The 27,667-nt window shown below is 39.8% G+C and overlaps 1 protein-coding gene across 2 annotated transcripts in view; it reads left to right on the top strand.

Moving 5' to 3' along the window:
• Positions 1-27,667, top strand: part of LOC127412921 (platelet-derived growth factor C-like) — a 120,797-nt gene that overhangs the window by 46,524 nt on the left and 46,606 nt on the right. For both annotated transcript variants that reach the window (XM_051649643.1, XM_051649645.1), the window contains exons 2-3: positions 9,739-9,934; positions 21,750-21,930. In XM_051649643.1, coding sequence (XP_051505603.1) covers positions 9,739-9,934; positions 21,750-21,930 — 377 coding nt within the window. The remainder of the gene's footprint in view (positions 1-9,738; positions 9,935-21,749; positions 21,931-27,667) is intronic.

Below are 27,667 nucleotides of genomic sequence, written 5' to 3'. Positions count from 1 at the left end.
ATGTTTTTGTGCTTTTTTAACCTTGCATGATTTACTTGCATTTTACGGACCTACAGAGGTGAGATATGTGATTTGTTTGTGTTCTGCAGAAGAAAGAATGTCATACACATCTGGGAAGGCACATGTGTGAGTAAATTATGAGAGCATTTTCATTTTTGGGGGACCTATTCCTTTAGGAATGAAACAACTTTACAAAAAGAACACATCCATGATATAAAGCTGCTAGACATTAAAGACAAGGTAAAATCTCAAACCTTTAAATGTTTTCCAAAAACAAAAATGCCATACATGACACTTGGCTATCTGGACTGGACTATACCCACACTTGCTGATAAACGTATAACATTCTCCAAGAACATGTCTGTAAACAGATTTGTTTTTGTGGAGAAAAAAATCTATTCGGAATAAAACTTGGTAATAAGCAAACAACTTGTCTTGCAAAATCAATGACAGTTATGCTTGCTATAAGCTTGTATTAATGTTGAACTTTAAGAACAAATCCCTCTATTCAGTGCATTCTGGACCAAAACATTGTCCAGAAAAACAAAGATACAGCTTTGCTTGCAAAACTCTATAAAATAAGTTTGTTTTTAAGTGCTTGCACTTTGGTGAATAGTTTGCATACATCCAGTTCTAATAAGATCTTCTGAAAGGCCTCAAATGTATACCTCTGTTGTTTGGGATAGCTGAGGTTTAGGGCATATGTGAGTCCCAGAAGGATTGCACAGGCTTTAGCCATATTTTCCAACCCAGTCATGACTTGGGACTTACTGAAGTCCTCCTGCTCACCCCTAGTGCTGACAGTAATTTTCATTACGTGCTGCAGGAGATTTTGCTGAACATCTGTATTAGAGTACTGGAACATTTTTGTTTTTAAACATCATAGATGTTCACAATAGTTTCAGGTACTTACATCGTACTTTTGAAAGTACTCCTCCTCTCCAAAGTAATTTACCAAGCAACATTATAACCTGTCTGGTCTGGTCAATGCTTCTACCTGGGTCCTGAATATACATTTATATGTACACATTTTTTCATTCTTTACATTTATTTGGAAACTTATTTATTTATTTATTTTTAATTTATGCATTTTTTCTTCTCCATAAAGCTTCATCAGAGGCCTTTTCATTTTCTGGTCTTTAACAACCACTTTAGACCATGGGTTTTCAATCCTGCTCCTGGGGACCTACAGCTCTGCATATTTTGTAAGTCCCCCTTATCTGACACACCCAGATCAGGTCATGGATCCTTTACTAACGAGCTGATGATTTCAGTCAGGTGTGTTAAATAAGGGTAGAGTTGTGTATCCCTAAGAACATGTTTGAAAACCACTGGTTTAAGGTTTACAGACTACCTTTACCTACCTGTTTATTTTATTTATTTATTTTTTCCTCAGGGCATTTTATAGAAGATTAGACTCTGTAATCTTTATCGGCGTGGGAACGCACGGTCCATAAAAAATTTGCAGAAATGGGAGGGAGCATTGAGGGGGAAAGATCAGCACCACTGATTATGAGACTGCAGGAATTAATGTTTCTCTCATTATTTGTTGCAAGTTGCTCATGATAAAAAAGCACAGCAAATGAAGTTCTGTAACTCCATCGTGATGCGGGATGTGGCCCGTAAAATTGGGACTGTCCTGGTTTTATCGGAATGTCTGGTCACCCTAGCATCACTTGAAAAATTTCTCAATGTACAAAAGTTGAGATAAAGCAAACAGTGACCATTTGTTTAGTCTGATCACGTTGGTTTTCAAACCGTTTCTGAAGCACATCTTGCATTTTCGTTTTTTTTTTTTTTTCAGGTTACAATTAACATGGCATAACCATCTTCTGTTTATGTGCCATCTCCGTGCAAATGGGTAAAGAAAGGGTATTATAAACAATCAGCACCCTTTTTTCATCAGACCATTGTCCACATTTTCTCCACAAAACACAGCACATTTTTATATCTCTCTGATTTTACACACCTGATTCAACTAGCTCATCAGGACAGGCATCAACATAAACTGGGAATATAAAATAAGGGAGCCATCTAAAATATGCAATGTTAGTGGTGCTCCAGAACTGGACTGAACACACATGGTCAACCTTTAATGAGACAATTAAGAAATAAAAGGAAATTACAAATTATTAAGGCTTACCTTTTAGCATGTACACGTGTCGACCAGTCTGCCAAAATGTTGTCAAATCAGCAGTTATTCACTTTCAAATGAATTGGTGTCCGTAAATTAAATCACATAATTGCACAGATAAAATAGTTGTCTTCTCTCTTAAATGTATTGTGTGTACCCAATATTTTTTTATACAATTCAAATATAAAATATCTGTAATTTTTATACATTTCATGTTAATTGTTTTTTAAATCAAATTTACTTGACACGTGCAGAATCAGCCTGCTTCATTAGGTTACACCAGTAAAAGTAATGTTATGGGTCAGTTTGGGTTGAAATTGTGCTTTAAGATAACAACTGCATGTTTTTACTTTTTACAGCTCCATTCGGTAACATCTAAATTAACTTGTGTGACTTGTTTATATTAACAGCTAAATTAACTCACTAAAAATATTAACATCACTTAACCAACCTAAATATATTGGATTAAACCAACAAAACTAATTTTAAGGGTTAAATCAGGTTGAAATAGCTTTTTATTGGAAAAGTTCACAGAAAAATTTTAATTCTCTCATTTACTTACCCTCAAGCCATCCCAGATGTGTATGACTTTCTTTCTGTTTTGATCAGTTTCTCACCCACACCTATTTTATCGCTTCTGAAGATATGGATTTAACCACTAGAGTCTTATGGATTACTTTTATGTGGCCTTTATATGATTTTTTGAGTTTCAAAAGTCTGGTCACCATTCAATTGCATTGAAAGGACCAACAGAGCTGAAATATTTTTCTAAAAATCTTTTGTGTTTTGCAAAAGAAAGGAAGTCATACACATCTGGGATGGCATGAGGGTGAGTAAAGGATGAGAGGATTCAACATTTTGGGGTGAACTATCCCTTTAAGGTAACAGTTGCAGTTTACCACTTTTTACAGTGTAGGCCTCAATAAGAGAAGGCTTGCCTTAACACCAGAATCCTACGTGAATTATAAACAATAATACAGACCCTGACAAGAAGCTGTCAGTCAGGTGGGCAAATGCTGTAACATGCTGAGTAAATGCTGAAAAAGTTCCTTTCTTTCGTGTTTCAAGAAACATCAAAGACTTTGGCAGCTGCAGCCAACTCATCATCTGTTTATATAACTGAGTCCATAAAGGGTTTAAGCTTGTGTGGCAAGCAGATCTGAGGTGTTCAACACCATGCCGCAGGCCGCAGGCTCTTTTGGTTGGATATGTTTCGCACAAAATGCTCCTCAACTCCAGAGAGCAAGAGCGATCTTGATTTAGCTCACTAACACTGACAAGGTGTCTATTCTTTTAGCAAGCTGTTGTTTGCAGGGCATGCCAGGTTTCTGCGTGTCGAGCACAGATTTTGGGTGGGTTTTCTTTTGGATGTGTATAACTTTTGTCTGTTTAAAAGTAGCATAAGTATTGTCTTTCACATCTCCTCCCCGTAGTGCAAATAATCACATCATGAGAAATAGACATCAAAGTATCCACTGTCATGTTTACAGAGAAAAATTGTATCAGTCTTCTTTTTCCCCTGCAGAATTTTATGAATTTTAAGAGTCATATACAGAGTCTTAGCCAAACATATTGAATTTTGATGATCTAAACTGATTTTCTTCTCTGGCCTGTTCCTTTTTTTTTTTTTTTATCAGATTTCAATCTCTGGTTGTGGACACACCTCGGGGTTAAAGCGGTTCCCCAGAACTAACCAGTGCTCCATAGGTTCACAGTCATTACTCTTTCACTGACTCCTGAAACATTAGGATTAACTGCTGCTTAAGATGAAACCTGTCATGCAGACCATGGAGGAGTAAATGAACCACATTGCCAAACGTTTGTGCTCATCACCTTCTAATTAAGAAGGTGATGACCATTCCATTAACTGACAATTCCATTAATTACAGTGAAGAAAGTGGATTTATAGCAACAAAGGACGGGATTAATGCCTGCGGATTTGAAATGTAATGTTCAACAAGCAAATATGTGAATGGTGTTTGGGTGTCCACATACTTTTGGCCGTCTAGTGCAAGTCATTGCCAATCCTAATCCAAAAAAACATAAGATATGAAAAGATCACATCGACGGTGACTTATGTTCACATCGATGGTGGCTTATGTTCACATTGATTTTTAGAATAATTTTTCAGCTCTGTAGGTCAATACAATACAAGTGAAGGGGTACCAACATTTTGAAGCTCCAAAATGTACATTAAGGCAGCATAAAAGTAATCCATATGATTCCAGTGGTTAAATCTATATCTTCAGAATCTATATGTTAGGTGTGGGTGAGAAACAGATCAATATTTAAATCCTTTTTTTACTTTAAATTCACCTAAGTGCCCTGTAGGTGGCGATGTGCACGAAGAATGTGAATTCCCAAAAGCAAAAGAAGAATGTGAAAGTGAAATTGGAGATTTATAGTAAAGATGGACTTAAATATTGTTCTGTTTCTCACCCACACTTATATTGATTCTAAAAATATGGATTTAACCTCTGAAGTCTTATGGATTACTTTTATGCTGCCTTTATGTCCTTTTGGAGCTTCAAACTTTTGGTCACTATTCACTTGCATTGTATGCACATACAGGGCTGAAATATTCTTCTAAAAATCTTCATTTGTGTTCAGTAGAATATAGAAAGTCATACACATCTGGGATGGTATGAGGATGAGCAAATGATGAGAGAATTTTCATTATTGGGTTAACTATCCCCTTAAGCTCTGCAACAGCTAACAAGTTAATTATCTGTTGTCGGTTTGAGAAGCAATGACTGTCATTTGTTGATAGCTTATCACTCCCTAAGCGTTGATGCCTGCACATCCTACAGCATATGAAAATGTTTCTCCTTATATTTTTAGGTGAATAGTTCTGTTGTCGTAGAATTTAGATAGACAGGGAAGGACATTCAAGATCTTGTATCATCACTGTGTCAGATGAGAATAGCTATTGACACTGTGGCTTTGCCACACAGCTTGACTGAGCTTTGAGTGTGTGTGCGTATGTTCGGGGAGTGAAGTGTGAAAGAAAATCTGTGTGCATGTCCCTTGGGTGGGCTCTGAATGTAACAGGCCTGTAAAAACCAGCACTGGTGTTGCATTTCAACAGCTGTCTGTTTACATCAAACATCTTTTCTGAACCAAGTACAACAGGATAAGGTAGAACACAATCCAGAAGAATTCAATAAACCTTTATTGGAAGGAAACAAGCATCCCTTTCTATGAATCCTACGAGTTTCTAGAAATAGACCCATAATCAGTGTGACTGATATTTTAACCAATATTTACACTTTTCCACTGTACTGTTTGGTTCTTTAATATCTAGTTCATTGATAAAGTCAACCTGGTCTCACAGAATCACGTTACTATACCTTTTTGCAAAATTATTTTTATGTGGCTCGTTGTAATTTTACTTAGACAATGACTTTTATTTACTTTTATTTACTAAGTAAAACGGCAGATTATCAGTTCATAAACACTTACCTTTGCCCTGTTCCTCACACAGTGCTATCTCATGACATCAGAAGACTTTTACTATAGCACATATCTTGTAAGGTGATACATTTGTATGTTTGCGTTACATATCCAGCTACATTTACAAGTTTCTTTAAATTGTGAATGAGCTCAACTTGTAGAGGGTTGCACTTGGAATGCAAAGGACTGAAATACGAGTCCTGAAGAGCAAGTCAACACGTGAGCTGAAAGTGTCATAGAAGCGCCACAAAGTGATGTGGTTGCTTCAGCTATTGCATTTTTCATGCCACTTTTGCTTTTTATTACAATATCTGTTAGGTTTAGGTTTAAGGTTAAGGGTAGGGAGGTAAGTTTTGTTGATTTAAAACTAGATAGAGAATTAACTTTAAAAACCTTTTCTATTTGGGAAAAATTGTACTTTCTTTTAGCACCACTCTGTGGACATTTCATCTTAGAACTGCAGTGATACGTGAAAATCAGCCTGATCTCATGAAATTTATGTTACAATCGCAACATTTTTGCAAACCAAAATTATGTGCTTCATTACACATTTGGCTGCATTTTCCCAGTGAAATGTCCAGCGGGGGCGCCAAAAGCGAGTGAAATTATGTTGTAATCAGACAAGGTTTTTAAAGTGAATATTAGTTGGATGTTTTAATGAGTAAAACATACAGTACCTCCCTGACCTAAAACTTTAGCCTAAACCTCACCAAAAGTGTCCTAAAAGATAAATGATAGATGAACAAAACAGACATCCTTACTCTAAACCAACACCTAAACCTAAAAGCAAATGTGACATGAAAAGCACATTTTCTGGAGCAACCATGTCATTTTATGTCACTTCTATGACACTTTCGCTTCATTTTCACTCCAAGCATGCTTGGTTGGGCTCGAGGCTCAGTCTCTGAATCCAAAGTCCAACTCTCTATCAGGTGAGCTCTCTACCGCACAAGCTAATCATGTTGGAATATGTGTGTAAATGTAGGTGGGTTTGTAATACAAGCATTAAAATATATGGTTTTTCAAATGATGCAAGCAAAAGTGTTTCGATATCATAACATAGCAGTGTGTTAGTAATAGTGTGAAAAATAATTGTTTATACAATCATAATCAGCTGTTGTACTCATGATTTGTATGAAATTGAATAAAACGGACAGTTGTTGTAGCGCATCTAGTGTTCATTTCACCAGGAAACTGCAGCAAAACAGAGAAAATGGCACATAAAACTCAGTTTGCAAAAATGTAGTTTTAGTAACGTTCATTCCATGAGACTATGTTGGTGAAAACCCATGTAAAATAATTTTGTAAAAATGTCGGCACTGTCACGTTATTTTCAGGAGCCAAAAACAAAGATGAACACATAGGGATTACAAAAGACTTAAGACACATTAATTAAGTGAAAAGACTTGTTCAGTTGTATTTTGGCAATAAAATGGGTTAAATAAATTTGTTGACTGCGCAATATTAATCTTGTAAAGCAGACTTTCCACCTTCAGATTTTAGTGATGAATAATCTGTTTGTTAGACACTTACGAATATATAAAAATAATGTTGTCATAAAAAATGAATATTGGTTGATCTCTGATTGTTTCTATAATGACCAAGTATATCCAGGGTAGGTTTTTATTAGTTCTCGTCCACTGTGCTGTGTGGTAACTCTTGTGAAATGTTGGCTCAAGTGCAACAGCACCTGTAGAAGGAGACTTGGAAATTGGCATTGTGTTCTAAGAGCTCATTTTCTACCCTTTGGCAGAGCTGCAGGTAGAGGGTGTTTTTATGGGTGCTTTATTGAGAAAGTCATTATAGTTTCTTCCACTCAGGAGCAACAATTTAAAAAAGTCTTGTCATAACAGGGAGAGAGTGAATCAGTATGTAATAATTTCTGAACTTTTAAACAAGACTAAAGTCTTGGCATACCTCTCCCACCCTGTAAAACCAGAAGCAATTGGCTCAAAATTACATCAAAAGTTCCTTTTCAGGCCTTGTTCTTTCCAAGACTGTTAAAACTATCAGACCTCTTCAAAGTAGAATCAATTGTAATGGAATAATTAACTCAGCAAAAAAAGAAACGTCCTCCCACTTTCAACTGCTTTTATTTTCAGCAAACTTAACATGTGTAAATATTTGTATGAACATAAAAAGATTCAACAACTAAGACATAAACTGAACAAGTTTCACAGACATGTACCTAACAGAAATGGAATAATGTGTCCCTGAACAAAGGGGGGGTGGGGGTCAAAATCAAAAGTAACAGTCAGTATCTGGTGTGGCCACCAGCTGCATTAAGTACTGCAGTGCATCTCCTCCTCATGGACTGCATAAGATTTGCCAGTTCTTGCTGTGAGACGTTACCCAACTCTTCCACCAAGGCACTTGCAAGTTCCCAGACATTTCTGGGGGGAATGGCCCTAGCCCTCACCCTCCGATCCAACAGGTCGCAGACGTGTTCAATGGGATTGTGATCTGGGCTCTTCGCTGGCCATGGCAGAACATTGACATTCCTGTCTTGCAGAACGAGCAGTATGGCTAGTGGCATTGTCATGCTGGAGGGTCATGTCAGGATGAGCCTGCAGGAAGGATACCACATGAGGGAGGAGGATGTCTTCCCTGTAACGCACAGCATTGAGATTGCCTGCAATGACAACAAGCTCAGTCCGATGATGCTGTGACACACCACCCCAGACCATGATGGACCCTCCACCTCCAAATCGCTCCCGCTCCAGAGTACAGGCCTCGGTGTAACGCTCATTCCTTCAATGATAAATGTGAGTCCGACCATCACCCCTGGTGAGACAAAACTGCGACTCGTCGGTGAAGAGCACTGTTTGCCAGTCCTGTCTGGTCCAGCGATGGTGGGTTTGTGCCCATAGGCGACGTTGTTGCCGGTGATGTCTGGTAAGGACCTGCCTTACAACAGGCCTACAAGCCCCCAATCCAGCCTCTCTTGCCTATTGTGGACAGTCTGAGCACTGATGGAGGGATTGTGCATTCCTGGTGTAACTCGAGCAGTTGTTTTTGCCATCCTGTACATGTCCCACAGGTGTGTGATCTGGATGTACCGATCCTGTGCAAGTGTTGTTACACGTGGTCTGCCACTGCGAGGATGATCAGCTGTCCTTCCTGTCTCCCTGTAGCACTGTCTTAGGTGTCTCACAGTATGGACATTGCAATTTGTTGCCCTGGCCACATCTGCAGTCCTCATGCCTCCATGCAGCATGCCTAAGGCATGTTCACGCAAATGAGCAGGGACCCTGGGCATCTTTCTTTTGGTGTTTTTCAGAGTTAGTAGAAAGGTCTCTTTAGTGTCCTAAGTTTTTATAACTGTGACTTTAATTGCCTACTGTCTGTAAGCTGTTAGTGTCTTAACGACCATTGAACAACCATGGAAAACCCTTTACAATAAAGATCTGTTATTTGGATTTTTACAAAATTATCTTTAAAATACAGTGTCCTGAAAAAGGGATGTTTCTTTTTTTGCTGAGTTTATGTTCTTGAGGTTTGACCACCCAAACGATGATTTTCAACCATGATTTATCGCCCATTTCACTGTTGCAACTAGAAATGTCATCGCCAGCTCTCGCGTCCTCTGTAAATAACACTTTATATAGCCCCCTGTGACTGATATTTCCTGTCTGTTTGAATGGAAAACTATTACGGAGAAGCAACATCAAAGCAAAATATTGCGTTGATACACAGACGTTCATTAGGTTCAAGTATGCTGTGTTTGCAAACTGTATATCATTCCTTTGGCTAATTTATTGATATTGACTTAAAAAAATCATTTTCACATTTCCCTTTTATTTCCTCCTTAATATATCAGAGTTTCAAATGATTAATGCTCAATAAAAAACAGAGTCCTTGAGTTTGGTTCATTCCTTGCTTTGTGTGATCAGTGATTTAGTGTTGCCCATGCCCAATCAAATCGCACAGTGCACTGCCTCCATAGACTTTCCTCCATAATCCATTTTATTTGTGTCTTGATGTAACACACTAGCAGCTAAATCCTATTTGGTGTTAATAAGCATTCTGAAAAAAAAAAAAAAAAAGTATTCTCAAATGACTGTAATATGTCAGACCTGTTCTTGCTCAGCTTTGATAAGTTATGCAGGCTTATAAACAATGCAATAAACCCTATTCATTTTCCTCTGTAGGAGTTCAAGAGTCTCAACATGAGAAGGTCCTCAGTGTCACTGGGGATGGAATTATTCACAGTCCAGACTTCCCCAACACATATCCCAGGAATACAGTTATAGTGTGGAGGCTGGTGGCAGTCGCTGAAGGTTCCAGGATCCAGCTGTCCTTTGATCAGCAGTTTGGTCTGGAGGACGCAGAGGACGGCATTTGCAAGTAAGACACCCTGACCCTTTAGTCACTGGCCACACTGCACATGCACATTGGTGAAAGCCCATATCTTAACATATAGAATCATATCTTAACATTGAATTAATCTTAACAAAAATTAGCTATTCAAGCTTAAGAAACCTGTAACCATTATTGCATTATGTTCACAATTATTTCACAATTATAGTGAGAAAAAAAAAATGTTTTCCTCATTATAACATGTTTGTTCCCATCCATTTAACTTATATAATTAAATGGATTGTAATAATTTCTGTCATTTCTACTCGATTTTATGAGTTTTCAGAGTTTAACTTAATTTTGAGTATCAAAGTGGTGATTTTACTTGAAAGCAAGATGGTTGAAATTTTTTACAGCGTGCTGAAGGACTATTTAGGCAATCTTTATTACTCGTGTGGACTCAATATTAAAAAGCTTTAAATACATTTCATAATTGCCATGTCTTCATGGTACCTGACAAAATAAAACAGATGTTAAACTATCTGCTTTTCAGGAATACCAAACTGTGACCATCTGGCACAAGCGGAAGATGGCAGTTGATTTAGCAGACGGGTTTCAATATTACATCAAGACTGGCATGAAATTATTGAGAAGAACAGATTTAAAAAATCTGAGAGCTTGACACATTAATGAGTAGGAATGGGAATTGTAAGGAATTTAAGGATTCTGCTGATGATTCCATTAACGATTCTTACTTTTGAAAAAGAAATATTAGGAAATAAGGAATGCATTTTATATGCATTTATTGCCAAAATATGAGATAACTTCAGATTTGAAACAGATATGACAAATTAGAGATAATTTCAATCCAATTCTTGCAAAAGGCACATTTACACAGACAGACTTTTTAAATGACATTTTAAAGTCTTTTTAGAAGTGCAAATGCAATCCAATAATTGGTCCTTTTTTAAACAAACCAAAAAATGTACTGACATGTTTCATTCATACTTTTATTAGTATATTTTATTTACAAAATTCCACTGATTAGAAAAAAATCTTATGCAAATGAAGATTGTTAGAAGAATATTTCAGCTCTGTAGTCCATACAATGCAAGTGAATGGTGACCAAAAATTTTAAGTTGCGAAAAGCATATAAAAGCAGAAAAAAAGTAATCCATAAGACTCCAGTGGTTTAATCCATGTCTTCAGAAGCGATATGATTGGTGTGGGTAATAAATTATTTTCCAGTAGGTGGCGATATGCACAAAGAATGCAAATTGGCAAAAATAAAAGAAGAATGTGAAAGTGGAGATTAATAGTAAAAGAGGATTTAAATATTGATCTGTTTCTCACCTACACCTATAATATCGCTTCTGAAGACATGGATTTAACCATTGGAGTCGTGTGGATTACTTTTATGCTGTCTTTACATTCTTTTGGAAATTGCATTGTGAGGACCTACAGAGCTAAAATATTCCTCAAAAAATCTTTATTTATGTTCAACAGAAGAAAAAGTCATACACATCTGTGATGGCATGAGGGTGAGTTAATGATGAGAGAATTAGAATTTTTGGGTGAACTATTCCTTTAAATACCATTAACCGAAAATAAAATCGAAATCGCGATATGACCCAGTGAGATTTTCAAACCGCTAGGGCTGCGATTTAATTAAATAAATAGTCTCAGTGTGCTGCCCGCTGTGCTGTGTCTATGTGCACAGATTTTTTCTGTAGTGTAGAGTGCTTTCTTAAATACAACAGGCTCATTGTATTACACATGTGATTTCAGTGTGATTCTGTGCTCCATACACACAAACTCTATCTATCTGGTGCCCTGAGTAACAGATGTGCGCAGAGTTCGGTTAGGTGTGCTATTGTGCACTGAGCGCATTATTAAAAGCGCCCCAGATTTACTTTTATTTCACATTTGTGTAATTTCACATATCTCTATGTTTGGCCACTACAATTTGCTATACGCATTTAAAATAATCCCATGATAGCGGATTGTGTTTTTTTTTTTTTTTTTTTTTTTTTTTACAGCAAGGCAGATGAGAGCATTTCAATGCGTTAAAAGACTGTTGTCAACTTAAATTCCAACAACAGAAACTTCCATCCCTTCAGTTTTCAAAATAAAAGCTTCCGCTGAAATTGGTTTGAAAAAAGGCTTGAGGGTTTACCAGGACTGCATAGTAAGTTAAGAAATTATTAAAGAAATAAATTACTATTAAATAATAATAATATTTATAATGATAATTATTATTATACAATGATATATTTCTATAATAATTTATTTACTTAACATTATTATTATTAAAATAATATAATATTCAAGTTCACTGGGTTTAAAAAAATAATTATGAAAAGTGTTACTTATAGAGCTCCTCCTTGTGGCTCTATGTTAACAGCACACTAGGCAACACTGCTTTCGATGACCCCTTTGCAATCACACTTATCTAAGATCAGTTCAATATTAAACATGCCTCTAATATCTGAAGTACATAAATATGCTTAATTAAATGTGCCCTTGTTCCCTTTGCATGGGCACATCTGGCAGATCGAACATTATTAGAACATACAGTAGGTGCACATAGCAGAACATAAATCTAGATTTTCCTATATGAATTTGAAGTTACCCATCCACTTTGTTTACATCAGCGGTTGTAGCCTTGGGTAAGGAGAGTAGAGTTATTGTTGGATGTAACCTAAAGAGAGATGTTTTATGTATGTGTGGTTTAACTGTGTCTATGTATGTTTTTGTGTCTGAAAGCAATTAATTGGAATGGACTGGATTTGTAGTCTGAGATAACTATTCAAACGTAGTGCTGTCAATTTAATATATTAATATAGTATGATTATTTTATATTAAAAAGCAATTAATAAAAACAAAAAATACAATTAATCATGCCCCCTGACCTGTAAGTACATTCCTTATCGAATAAATTACCTATCAGTCTTGACTCTAAATATGCAATCAATAAAGAGGTTACACACATTTAAATCTTGATTACAAGTATTTGAAGTACTTTTTTTTATTTTATTTTATTTATTTATTTTTATGTGATTGCCTAATCCAGATTACACGTTGTCCATTACTACCAAACACTGACTGTAGGCCAGTTATAGGCTTTTGATCAATAATATGGAAATACAACAAAAACAAGTATTGACTTCTAATGCTACTTTTTGTGGGGTCTGTCCAATGATGTACTCATCTGCCACAATTACAGTGTCAAGAAAAATTATGTGAACCCTTTGGAATTAGCTGGTTTTCTGCATTAATTGGTCATAAAATGTGATCTCATCTTTATCAAAGTCACATGTGTAGACAAAGCACAATGTGCGGTCCAGGCCTCAAAGCAGCCCCAAATCATGATGCTCCCTCCACCGTACTTCACCTTTGGGATGATGATTTTATGTTGGTATGCGGTGACCTTTTTACACAATACATAGTGCTGAGTGTTTTTTCCAAACAATTCAACCTTAAATTCATCAGTCCACAAAACATTTTTTCTATTTTTCCTATTTTTCCTTTGTGGTGTCCTACCATGGACACCATGCCATTTTTATTTTTAATTTTTTTCATATAGTAAACTCATGAAGAGAGATGTTAACCAGTTCTAATTATTCCTTCAAGTCTATAGCTGTCACTCAAGGGTTCTTTTTAACCTCATTGAGCATTCTGCAGTGTACCCACTTCTAGTGAGAGTAGCCACAGTACTAAATCGTCTCCATTTATAGACAACTGTGGACAGATGAATATCTAAGCTCTTCAAGATAACTTTGTAACCCTAGCTTTATGTAATGCAACAATTCTTGATTGTAGGTCTTCTGAGATCTCTTTTTTGCGAGGCACGGTCCACGTCAGCAGATGCTTCTTGTGAATAGCAAACTCAAAATGTTTGAGTGCTTTTTATAAGTCAAAGTAGCTCTAACCCACACCTCCAATCTCGTTTCATTAATTGGATACCAGGTTTTCCAACTCCTGACTCTAATTAGCTTTTGTCATTTGTTGAATGTGAATGTTTGAATGATGTATTCAGTATGTAAATGAACAATACAATCATTTGTGATAATAGTTAAAACAGATCGTGTTTGTTAATTATTGTACCTTAGATGAAAATCAAATCAGATTTTAAGACAAATGAATACTTAAATGCAGGTAATTCCAAAGGATTCACATACTTTTTCTTGCCACTGTGTGTAATGTCTTTAAATTATCTTCATTGGAGAAGTTTTCTCAGCAAATATCAATATGATTAATTTGCATTTGTTAATCAGCAATTATAATTAATTTAACTGAAATGTTTAAAGAATTAACAGCCCTATTTAAAAGTAATTGTTACTGTATACTTTAAATAGCTCACAAGCATCCACTCACAGCTATAAAGCATCATGCTTACCCATATGTATAAAATCCCTAAATGTAGTCTACATTCACACACATACACCCACATGCACACAAACTATACAACTTTATTTGTATTTGTATTTAGCTTTTGTTTAACTATTCATAACCACCATACACTGCACACATCTGTTTTCAAAAGTATGAATGGGAAAGGCATTAATACACATTGGTATGATGATCTTATGCCAGCTGAATGAAGAAAAAAGACCCTTCTGTTTGGATCTAATCAAAGTGGCTGGGCTGAAATAAACTGTAATAAAAGCTGCATGCTGAATCCTATCACACAGCCGCCAGCAAAGCCCAGCCCAGAAAGCAGACAGGCCACTACACAACTGTCTCATCATCCTTTCTGTTTGTTCAGGCCGATAAGAAAACTGGGCAGGATTTCCTGTACTTCTTAGGAAATTTTACAATGTTGGGTTCTGCCTTTGAAATGACCACAAGGGGCTTTTAAGGGCAAATAAGAAATAAGATATAGTGATAACTATAAGGGTTTTGGATTGTGTTCAACAGTATATTATTTTGAGGTACAAAAATATACACTGAGTTTTATATTGATTGATAAGGAGTTCCACTGAAATTTCAATAGAATATAGAATTCAAAAGTTCCATCTGTAGGCATAAATTGATGCACCTCAAATTGTCAAATTGAGTTTTTGAATGGATCAAGTGTAAAAAATAAGCTATTGTTGTCTTTATCAATGTCCTTTGCCATAATTTTAACTTGAAATCCATAGCAAAACCTCTTTAATGTGATGTTTTAAGCATCCTTTGCTTAAAACATCACATTAGTTAACCCAAAAAATGAAAATTCTGTCATCATTTACTCATCCCAGTGTTCATTTTCACAGTCTTTTGATGAAAATGTCCCTTAAATTTAGTCAATATTTCATCATGTCATATTTATTCATTTTAGTCAGTTTTACTCCTACTAAAATGGCATATAATTTTAGCCAACAAAAATGAAATTTTAATTGATGATAATGTGCAAAGGATGACAGAATTTCCATTTTTGAGTAAACTATCCCTTTAAATAAGCACACAGTAAATCTATTCATTTTTTAAATCTATAAATAGATGTGGTATTTTTTAACTAGTTCATGAGCAGTTAGCTGAAATCTCTACATAGCTTGTTTTTAAACATTTGATTTCAATATTCTGTGCTTGTTTTCCAATAATGAGCCAAGATATTTGTGGCTCTCTCATGCTTCTGTTACAGGATGTCCTACTTGAGGTTCTCACATAGTTTGTGTGAATGTATGCATACAAACCTGGTACAAGTGAAAGCACTTTACATTATTGATGAGCCATCTGCGTATAGTGTCATTGGGAACAAGACAAATCCCGATGCTGTGGGGGGTGTTCTGAGAGAGAATAGAAACACAAATTGAGAAAAAGCTGACCAATTTATATATATTAATATCAATAAAGTATCAAGTTCATGTTTTATCTTTACCCAGTATGTGATATTTCTTTACCCAACAGAGTGTGAGCTAGTATTGCTTTTATCATAACTAATATTGAATTACAATCAAAACCATTGTTGTGTGACACCTCACAACAGTGAGTCCATGTACAAAGATTCACCAGAGAGCTTTCATCCCCCAGGCCTTTTCCCCTCATGTATTGGCTTACTGGAAATCAAAGCTGTATGTGTCAGAAAATCAAGGCTCCAGTGTCTGTTTAACATGCCAGCGAGTGTGTCTTTTTTTAGTGTGGCACATGATGGCCTTGTTGTTTTCACTGAATGCGGTTTGAAGCGTTAGTGTCAGGCTAGGCGAAAAGTAAACAATGTCTTCAAAAAGCCAAAAAGGGGAAGTATGCCTGTCCAATCAAATGATTAGTACCAGGCTTTGGCAGCAGCCACTGAAACCAGCCTTTATTAAATACTGCAGGAACGTTGAGGCCATCCAGGCAGGAATAACACAACCTCAACTCAAGCTGTTTTTTTTTCTTTCCTTTATTAAAAAAGAAGTTTAGGCCACTGTATTCAGGCCAAACTAAAAGGCTGTAATTTTGAGCCTAAAAGAAGGTCATGAGAGATGTAGAAAGACTATGGGGTGAATTTACTAAACAGTTGTGCCACTTTAGCTTGTGGTTTTAAAGTCACTGCCATTCTTTACAGTGCAAAACACCTCTTTTCTATCTAAATAAGGCTTTTTTATAGAATGCGCTGGATTCTAATGTCAGCACTATTTTCCTGGCACAGTTAACATATTACCCACCACAGAAAGTAGGTGGTAAATAAACTTTAGTTAATAAGGAAGTGTGTGTACATTTTCTAGTGATTATGACAGCAGTTGTTGTAGCTAGATACATTTTTGTATGTTGTGTGGGACACCAAAGTGCCAACCCTGTGGGTCATAAAAAAAATTATTTTAATTAGAGCTGTCAGAAATAACGTTTTAACGCATGCGATTAATTAAAAAAGTTTAACACGTTAATTTTTCTTAATCGCGATTAACGCAATTACCATTAATATAGCATAAACCAGCACAAACACTGGTTGGAAGAGCGGAACCTTTGTAATGTGTCCATGTGTCTGCCTGGAGGCATTAGACTGATGCACACTTCTCAAAACATACACTACAGCGTTTCCCTGTCAGTGACCAAATAGCTCTAAGATGTCCTTTCTCCATCATTTTATGCACAAAACAAGCCCAAATGGAACTTGTGATAGAAATAAAGTATTTTTCAGCCTAAGTAAGGCACATTTAAATTACCACAAAAGCATGCCAAGTCTTAACTATCACCAAAATGCAGAATGAGATTTTATTTTATTTTTTACGCTGCCGTTGATGCTCTGACATGAGTCATGTATGCAGCTTCACAACTGCTGGTGGAGGATGAGAGTTAAAGAGATTTTAATGCTCATTGCAATGAATATGCAACATATGGGGAGAATAGCTCTTTCAATTAGTCAAACTCCCACTTAAACTTTGGAAAATGTTTAATGTTACTTGAATTGGTGCTATGTTAGTGCATCTTTATTCTATGGAAGGCTTTGTTTGGAAAATGTTAATAAAGCATTATATTGTTACATATTGTTCTGTTTCCTTTCCTAAGATGGAAATAAATGTATTTTGACTGGAAAATAAGTATATATGTTGTCAAATTTCAGCATTTCCAAAATCTGTGATTAATCGCAATTAACTACAAAAAAGAAAAAAATGTAATCAACTGACAACACTGCTTTTCATTGAACTTTCAGATGCTTGTCAAATGTTTTAAAAATGTTTATTACATGAAGTTAGTAATTTGTCAGGTTTTCTAAACTAAAAAATTGAAAACATTAATAAATATGGCATATGAATGATTTTCCTAGTGGGAACACATGAAACAACACAGAAAACTGTCTTGACATATCGCTGGATATCATGATGAAAGTGTACTTGTGTGACCTGTATCTGAAATATTACAGATTGGTTGATGGCTAAGAAAAAGAGCCGAAAGAGAAAAGAGAGAGGAGATTATTTATTTATTTATTTATTTATTTAATTATATGCTGTATTTATCAGAAACTATTTATAAAGATGATGTGTGAATAATTTGTTACCCCCTTGTGCCTGATGGAAATAATTTTTATCACCACATATTAATATTTTTCTTATATATACACACACTTGCATCTCTGATTAAATGTGGCTTTGCATCCATTCATGTTTACCTCATTGCAAATTGCAAAAACCCAATTGTGTGGCCATGATTGCATCATTATCTAGTTTACATAATTCCTTTAGTTAATTGGGTGCTAAAACAACACAAACAGCACTTGCAAATATTAAACGCCATCAGCAGATCAATTAATTTTAAGTGAATTCCCCCCTTATTGTATGTATCAGTATGTGAGTTTGCTGTGTGTGTACTTTGTTTAGAGGAATATGTGCTTAATAGAAAGTTACTGTACAGCTAATTAAAATTGTGCAGTTTTTCAGAAGTAAATTTAATTTGAATATCATTTGATTAGCTGTGATTTCCCTCAAGTAAATGTTGTACAAAACAATCCTTCATTGTTGAATTGTGATTTGGGATACCTGCTAATCCCAAAGTCCATTATATTTTAGCGTCACCACAGTGTAATAAAAGATACATTTAGCTCTCATGATTTCCTCTCTCTGGACTGAGGTGCCATCAGGGTGATTGTTATAATACATTTAGCTGTTCTTCAGTGCATAGCTTATTCAGTTCATTAAATGCTTGGGAGAATGGATTTATAGGTCAAAGCTATTGTAGCTTATGAAAAGCCTAATGGGTTAAAAGATAAAGATAAATAGAATGTATGAGCTTAAATGTCTATAGTCCCCCATTAATCTAATTCACACTTCATTTTCTCCCAAGCCTTTTAGCTCAGTTTTTCTCTCAATTGCCCCATATTATAATCTCTCTACTTTTCCCATCTTTCCTTGCTGTCTCTGTGTCGGAGTGTCTGTTTACAGTACCTTTGTAAATAACCTAATTGCCATTGCTTCCTGTGGAGCTCTTCAAAGCATTAAACTTGCACTTAGATGCCTCTTAGCTGTAAATCGCCTGCAATCCTTCACACGGAATGATAGGAGACAGTGATGAATTAACTGTAAAGGTGTGACAGAACATTTTACCACCTTTCAAATCACTGCATCGACCCTTGCTACCCCAAGTCCAGGCTCATAACAGCAGCTGGTGGCCAACAGGAAGGACATGATATTGGATTTATGGCAGTGGTGATGAGGCACAAAAAGCATCAGGTGTGCTTCATCACACGCTGCCAGCAGGGCTTCATTGTCATACCCTCCTTTTGGCCACTTTCTCCAGTTATGAGCCTGTACTTAGTCCAGCAATTAGGAGAGCCAGGGCTTATGATTATTTGAGGGAAGGCAGATTTTCTGTCACACTGACCATAGGAGATGAATATTCTGGGACATGCATACGCGTCCTTCAGATCATTTCATGCCGAGTTGTGGGATAATAGTATAATAGTTTCGTTTAAAGTCACACTTATGGTGAATATCATTCTCTTTGGCTGGGAACTTCGACCATATTTAGTTGTATTTCATTTTCTTCCAGCCGATGTACACTGAACAAAATTATAAACGCAACACTTTTGTTTTTGCCCCCATTTTTCATGAGCTGAACTCAAAGATCTAATACTTTTTCTATGTACACAAAAGGCCTATTTCTCTCAAATATTGTTCACAAATCTGTCTAAATCTGTGTTAGTGAGCACTTCTCCTTTGCCGAGATACTCCATCCACCTCACAGGTGTGGCATATCAAGATGCTGATTAGACAGCATGATTATTGCACAGGTGTGCCTTAGGCTGGCCACAATAAAAGGCCACTCTAAAATGTGCAGTTTTACTGTATTGGGGGGTCCGGGGGGGTCCGAAAACCAGTCAGTATCTGGTGTGACCACCATTTGCCTCACGCAGTGCAACACATCTCCTTCGCAAAGAGTTGATCAGGTTGTTGATTGTGGCCTGTGGAATGTTGGTCCACTCCTCTTCAATGGCTGTGCGAAGTTGCTGGATATTGGCAGGAACTGGACACGCTGTCATATACGCCGATCCAGAGCATCCCAAACATGCTCAATGGGTGACATGTCCGGTGAATATGCTGGCCATGCAAGAACTGGGATGTTTTCAGCTTCCAGGAATTGTGTACAGATCCTTGCAACATGGGGCCGTGCATTATCATGCTGCAACATGAGGTGATGGTTGTGGATGAATGGCACAACAATGGGCCTCAGGATCTCGTCACGGTATCTCTGTGCATTCAAAATGCCATCAATAAAATGCACCTGTGTTCATTGTCCATAACATACGCCTGCCCATACCATAACCCCACCGCCACCATGGGCCACTCGATCCACAACGTTGACATCAGCAAACCGCTCACCCACACGACGCCATACACGCTGTCTGCCATCTGCCCTGTACAGTGAAAACCGGGATTCATCCGTGAAGAGAACACCTCTCCAAAGTGCCAGACGCCATCGAATGTGAGAATTTGCCCACTCAAGTCGGTTACGACGACGAACTGCAGTCAGGTCGAGACCCCGATGAGGAAGACGAGCATGCAGATGAGCTTCCCTGAGACGGTTTCTGACAGTTTGTGCAGAAATTCTTTGGTTATGCAAACCGATTGTTGCAGCAGCTGTCCGGGTGGCTGGTCTCAGACGATCTTGGAGGTGAAGATGCTGGATGTGGAGGTCCTGGGCTGGTGTGGTTTCACGTGGTCTGTGGTTGTGAGGCCGGTTGGATGTACTGCCAAATTCTCTGAAACGCCTTTGGAGACGGCTTATGGTAGAGAAATGAACATTCAATTCACAGGCAACAGCTCTGGTGGACATTCCTGCAGTCAGCATGCCAATTGCAAGCTCCCTCAAAACTTGCGACATCTGTGGCATTGTGCTGTGTGATAAAACTGCACATTTTAGAGTGGCCTTTTATTGTGGCCAGCCTAAGGCACACCTGTGCAATAATCATGCTGTCTAATCAGCATCTTGATATGCCACACCTGTGAGGTGGATGGAGTATCTCGGCAAAGGAGAAGTGCTCACTAACACAGATTTAGACAGATTTGTGAACAATATTTGAGAGAAATAGGCCTTTTGTGTACATAGAAAAAGTCTTAGATCTTTGAGTTCAGCCCATGAAAAATGGGGGCAAAAACAAAAGTGTTGCGTTTATAATTTTGTTCAGTGTAATAGTGTTACAGATTACAGAAAATAAGCTAAGCTTAGTGATAGTTTCTAAAAGAATTATAATTTATAATTTTATTTATCACACATTATACATTTGCACATATACAGTGAAATTCACATATCCCAGGGGATAAAAAAAGGGAAATACTGTAAATTAATGCAAAATTATTGCAAAATTATTACAATGTTGACAAACATGACCAAGCAGACTTTCAGATGGCCCTTAGTGTTTAAGCCTCCTTTGGTTTAAGCTGATTAGATAAAGTGGGACAGAATTTTTCTAAACATGTCTGATATACTGTAGATGGTTGTCTGTATTAAAGGGATAGTTCTCCCAAAAATGAAAATTCTCTCATCATTTACTCACCCTCATGTCATCCCAGATGTGTATGACTTTCTTTCTTCTGCAGAACACAAACGAAGATTTTTAGAAGAATATTTCAGCTCTTTAGGTCTATACAATGCAAGTGAATGGTGACCAGACCTTTCAAGCTCCAAAAACCACATAAAGGCAGCATAAAAGTAATCCATAAGATATGGATCTACAAAGCTGAGACATTCTTCTAAAAATCTTAATTTGTGTTCAGCAGAAGAAATAAAGTCATACACATCTGGGATGGCATGACAGTGAGAAAATGATGAGAGCAATTTCATTTTTGGGTGAACTATCCCTTTTAGGATCTGATCACCCCATCTGGTGAAAATGACTTAAAGAATACGATTGATAGCGATTCATGAAGGTTTTGTCCTAATACAGTGTGCCCTGGTGTTGTAGGTATGATTATGTGGAGGTGGAGGAGCCTGTTTTAGGGATGGTGCTGGGTCGCTGGTGTGGCTCACAGGTGGTACCAGGGCCTCAGGTATCCAAGGGTAACCAGATCCTGGTCCGCTTTGTCTCTGATGAATACTTTCCCTCCAACCCAGGATTCTGCATCCAATACTCTTTGCTCCAACAGGTAAGAAGCAACTCACTGCTTATTACTGCTTATGCAACACTACTTAGTGGGTTGGCTCTGTTTTGTTTAAAAAAAAATCCATTAATCCCTAATGACTCTCTGCTATATGAAATTATCTCTGCACTTGAACTTAAATAACCAGAGAAGGTCAACACTGGGTATGCGATTTATTATACAGTGTGCAGAATGTCATAATAAGCATAATAAATGCAACATAATTAAGATGCAACTCACAGCACTCTTTTGTATTTTAATTTTTTTTTACTTAAGGTTCTGTTTGTTACATAGAGACAATTTTACAAACAAAAAATGTAAACAAATTTTAAGTAAATACAGGAGTGAGGAGACTCCCATCTTATTACAATGTAGCTGTTGCTGTAATCGCTGTTCCTCTGAAATGACCTGGCACGTTGGACATTTCAAGTTGCAATCATATTCTTACCTCAGAGACCTTCTCCTCAATGTTATACTTAATGTGGTGATGAAAACCACAGCGGGGCGGGCTACAGTGTTTTCCACATTGGCTGTGGTTCACTTTCCTGCCTTTAATTTACACCCTGACAGGCGTCACATGGCACATTTGAAAAGGATTTTCCCCTGAAATGATTTAATAGACATGGTTGGCTTTGATGTGTGATGCCTGTCAAAGTTTTATGACTCCACTTTCCCTTACATTTGTTTACTGAGTCTTCAGAGCGTGTCTGAACACTTTGCTAGGCTGGTGAAAATTGGTCTTATTGTTTTCCATTAAACAAAGGTGTGCTTTATCTCCCTCTGCTAGATAATGGCTGCATCTATTTTGCTGAAGCAAAATTACTTCTGTGTTGAGAATGGCTGCCAAAATTAGATAGGACAAATGTGACTGTGAATCATTAGAAGGCAAAGAAAAACTTCCATACAGTATGTAATTTCCATCTGATCTTTTTTTCAGTGTGCCTTAAAGGTGCACTCAGTACCCCCCCCCCCCATATTGGACATTCTTACAAAGTCACTGATTACCGAAATCCATTGCTTTTGTGTGAAGCTGCATCCACACCAATAGGTGTCAGTATAAATTAAAGAAGACTGCCATAGTCGCCAGTGCAACATAAACGTCCTGGTTACTTTCATAACCTCCGTTCCCTGATGGAGGGAACAAGATGTTGCGTCGACTAGGGGTCGCCCTTGGGAGCCCCAAACACCTCTGATCTTTGAGAAAAGGCCAATGGGAATTGGCGAGTGGAATTTGCATGCCACTCCCCCGGACATACAGGTATAAAAGGAGCTGGCTCGCAAGCACTCATTCAGGTTTTGTGCCCGAGACATGGTCCCAGCCATTTCAGAAGGTAGTTCAGTGTTGTGGCAGGAGGGACACAATGTCTCGTTCCCTCCATCAGGGAATGGAGGTTACAAAAGTAACCAGGACATTCCCTATCTGTCACTCACTCGACATTGTGTCGATGTAGTGACACTAGGGTTACCTATATGAAACGCCACAACTAGCTGAACTGCGTTACATGGACTGGTGTTGCGAGACGGGCAAACCATAGTGTGCCTCGTAGCCAGCACACCTGGCCATCAGGTAACCTTCCCCAGCGCACCTAGGAGTATCGTACAGTCTCCCGCACCTCGGGGACAAGTCAACTGCCCAAAATGGGGACAGGCCACCCCAGCTGTGGCCTATTCTCTTCTTTTTTCTCTCCAAAAAAGAGTGGAAATCATTCAGCTGGGGGCCATAAATGTCCGTATCAGGGGGGTGTCCTTTCCCAAGGGGAAGACACCGTGGAGATCACACCCAGCCTGAAGGGGAGGCAATTGTGTGGAAATACATCACATGGTCTTACCGAGTCTTGTCGGCAGTATCGCATGTGGAGAAGTCCCCATGGTAGGTCCTACCCAGAGAGGATGGAGCTCTACAAACACGGCGACCGGTGGCAGAGGGGGACTCTGCCCAAGGAAGACACAGGTTTACCAATGGGGAAACCGTCTCGCAGAAGATACATCACACGGGGTTACATACAGGCAACCAGCGCATGTGGAGCACCTACCCAGTTCTGGGCCTATTAGCACATGTACTGGGCCGGCATCTAATTTTTCCGCGAATTCGCCTGCCACAGGACTAAGGAGGAAGGACATCCACATGGCGGGGGGTATAAAGCACATGTCTCCCCCTCCAGGAGGGGAAAGGCAATGTACGCAAGCGGTACACCTGGCCAGTTGTCCCGCAAACGTACCTGTTTGTACCTGACAACACACGGGACGAAACCGGCTCAACCCGGAGATTGTAGAACCTCACGAAGGTATTGGGTGTTGCCCAGCCCACTGCTCTACAGATGTCTGCTAAAGAGGCACCATTGGTCAGGGCCCAGGAGGCCGCCACACTCCTGGTAGAGTGTGCTCGTAGCCACAAGGGTGGCGGCACACCCTGGGCGTGATATGCCAAAGCAATGGCGTCAGTGACCCAGTGGGCGACCCTCTGTTTGGAGACAGCGCTCCCTTTCCGCTGTCCTCCAAAGAGCTGCTCAGAGCGTCTAAAGCTCTGCGTGCAATCCAAATAGATGTGCAAAGCATGCACTGGACACAGCAACAACAAGGCTAGGTCTGTCTCCTCCTGGGGCAGCGCTTGCAGGTTCACTACCTGATCCCGAAACGGGGTCGGTCGTGGGAACCTTGGGCACATAGCCCGGTCGGGGTCTCTTGTACCTTGTACTGGTATGCCCGTCCCTCAAGGCGAACTGCAGAAAGGGCCTGTGCCGAGGTGAAACTGAGACATGGAAGTACGTGTCCTTCAGGTCTACCGCCGCGAACAAATCTTGATGCCGGATGCTCGCTAAAATGCGTGTCTACATCAGCATTTTGAACGGGATTCTGTGCAAAACAGTACTCGATTCAGGTCCAAGATTGGCCGCAACCCACCGCCTTTCTTGGGCATGATGAAGTAGGGGCTTTAGAACCCCTTCTTCATCTCGGCTGGAGGGACAGGCTCTATCATGTCCTTCCGCAGAAGGGTCACGATCTCCGCATGCAGGGCAGTGGCGTTCTCACCCTTCACTGAGGTAAAACGGACTGCGCTGAACCCGGGCAGGTGCCTGGTGAACTGAATCGCATAGCCGAGTCAGACAGTCCTGGTCAGCCATCGTGATGGATTGGGGAGCGCAAGCCACGCCTCCAAGCTCTGGGCGGGGGGACCAAGGGGACAATCGCGTCGGACGTACCGGCGGGTGGGGCCTCGCACCGGGGTGGAGCCAGAGGCACCACATTGAGGGGGCTTGAACCCCGAGCTCGTGGCCGTGCTGAGTCTGGGGACATCGAAGCACTTACCTGGCTCCGGGTACCCACCACAGGACCTGTCAGCGACGGGGGGGGGAGGAGAACCGTCCTCTTAATCCGTCACAACCACCCGGGCGTGGGTGTGTTTGTGCCGCAGCGCCGTGCCTGCCATAAATGTGTGGTGTCCGGTGATCGTGATAACGACGGCCGTAAACACCGGGTGTGTGACCCAGGGAATGAGGAAACCGCTCTTTTTCAGAAAATTTGGGTACCGCAACCCCTCAGGCATGCGGCAAAATCAAAAGAAAAGGCAACAAAAGATTCTCCTCCTGCAGTGGTCTGCTTACCACCTCCAGGCCTGTAGCGGGTCTCCACGTCCCTGGGAAGCCTTCCTCAGGTTCTTGGCGGCGGGCCATGAGACGGGGGACGTCTGCTTCCTGCGGGGGGCTCTACACTGGGGTCGGGCTGCTGGACGGGAGTCTCGTTTTGCACTGCAACCGCCTGATCCGCCTGGGGAACTGCTGAGTACCCCCTGGCAGCCCCACCATCGAGGGTAGGGAGAGTGGAGGAGCTCAGAGATCGGGTCTGGGCAGTGGAAGGTGCCCGCCACGACCTCGTGAGCTCCTCGTGCACCTCTGGGAAGAAAGGGACCGGGGAGGGGGGCGGCACTCCGAGCCCAGGAACCAATCATCAAGCCGCGAGGGTTCAGGGTGGGGAGAAGGGTTCCACTCCAGCCCAACGCTCACAGTCGCCTGGGCAAGCATGGCCGCCAGCTCCGCGTCAGCCTGCAACTGTGCGACCGCACCCGAAGGTGGGAGCCCAGTCGAGTCCTCGGTGTCAGACTGGACCAGCCCGCCCTCCGATGCTGCGATCAACAGCTCATCCTCTTCGCGAGCCCCGAATGAGGCCACAAACTCGCTCTGCGACGAGCCGGTGGTCTCATCCCAGAATTCGACCGGGGCGAACGAGCATGCTGGGGAATGGGAGGTCCGTGGGGGCTTACCTGGCGGAGCGGCTTCCATTGGGGTCCTCAAATCACCCCCCGTGCTAACCGACGCGGCCTCATACCCATAGGTAGAAGGACCAAGGCGGGGAGCCGCAGGGGTGGCTTTCCCTCTGACGAAGGAAAGCCGTGACCGCAACGTTGCCATGGTCATGTTCTCGCAGTGAGGACATGACCCATCCACGAACACTGCCTCCGCGTGGGCACTGCCCAAGCATGTGAGACAGCGATCGTGGCCGTCAGAAGCGGAGAGGTAACGACCGCAACCAGGAATTAAACACAGACAGAAAGTCATCTTTAAAAAGACGCTCTCCGTCAGTGCCACTCTTTTAGTAGGAAAATATATTCTTTTATTGGAAGAATATACTCTCAAACTGCTGAGGTGCCCAGGGGCGTTATCTGCACTCAACTGGTGCACAAGGGGAGAAACCGCTGTAATGCACCGTAAATCCAACAGCTTTCTATCAGAGATGAATGGAACGGCAGAGGAATTCAGCTCGCTGAACACAACCGCCTGGCTCCGAAGAAAAATCTGAATGAGTGGTTGCGAGCCAGCTCCTTTTATACCCGTATGTCCGGGGGAGTGGCATGCAAATTCCACTTGCCAATTCCCATTGGCTTTTTCTCAAAGATCAGAGGTGTTTGGGGCTCCCAAGGGCGACCCCTAGTGTCACTACATCGACACAACGTCGAGTGAGTGACAGATAGTGAACAAAAACTTACTGAGTGCATCTTTAACCTTTTCACACGTGAGTTTCTTCTGGACTGACGGATCCCCCCTCATGAGTTCTTTAATGCATGCTGTAATTAAAACAAATCTTACTGTATACTTCATAGCAGATGCACTGAAGGTCAGATTATATATTATCAAACATATAATGTGGTTTATAGATATTTGTAATGGTTGATTATGATAGATATATGTGATCGTGGATGCTCTTGCCGGCTATGCATGCCGCCATATTGTTTATTTTGCAATGCAGCATGGGTTTCTGATTTCGTCATAGCCTAGTGTAATCACACCAGTTTGATCATATGTCCGAAAGGGTTAAGGAGATACAAACGACTCAATAAATCACTTATGGGACTGGTACTCTTGAATTTTTGGTTTATGCAGTTTTGATTGTGTTCAAGGGAAATGTAATTTCTTTTCAATGCCTTTGATTTTGTTTTCAGATATAACATTAAGTATTTTTGTATGTGGGGACTATGTATATGTGAGTGCATTCTGACTTCTTTATACAAGGTGGTGTGTTTTTCTTTGAGCAGTGTTCTGTTATTGCAGAGGAGTGTTTTGGCTGGCTCCCGGGCACATAGCTCACATCAGAGAAGGTGTGGCTGAATGGAGCTCTATTTATAGTGTTTGTGGAGGAGGATGTCGAGCTGGAACCTGCAATTCCAACACTGCTGCTCCAGCCTCCTCCAGTCCTGACTCACAGTGCTTTGTGTTTGTTTTCTTGTTCACCAAGCATTTGCTTTTAGGGG

This window comes from Myxocyprinus asiaticus, chromosome 22, assembly GCF_019703515.2.
Source record: "Myxocyprinus asiaticus isolate MX2 ecotype Aquarium Trade chromosome 22, UBuf_Myxa_2, whole genome shotgun sequence".
NCBI lineage: Eukaryota > Metazoa > Chordata > Actinopteri > Cypriniformes > Catostomidae > Myxocyprinus > Myxocyprinus asiaticus.
The sequence above is the reverse complement of the archived record's forward strand: the minus strand, read 5'-3'. Positions and strand labels throughout refer to the sequence as shown.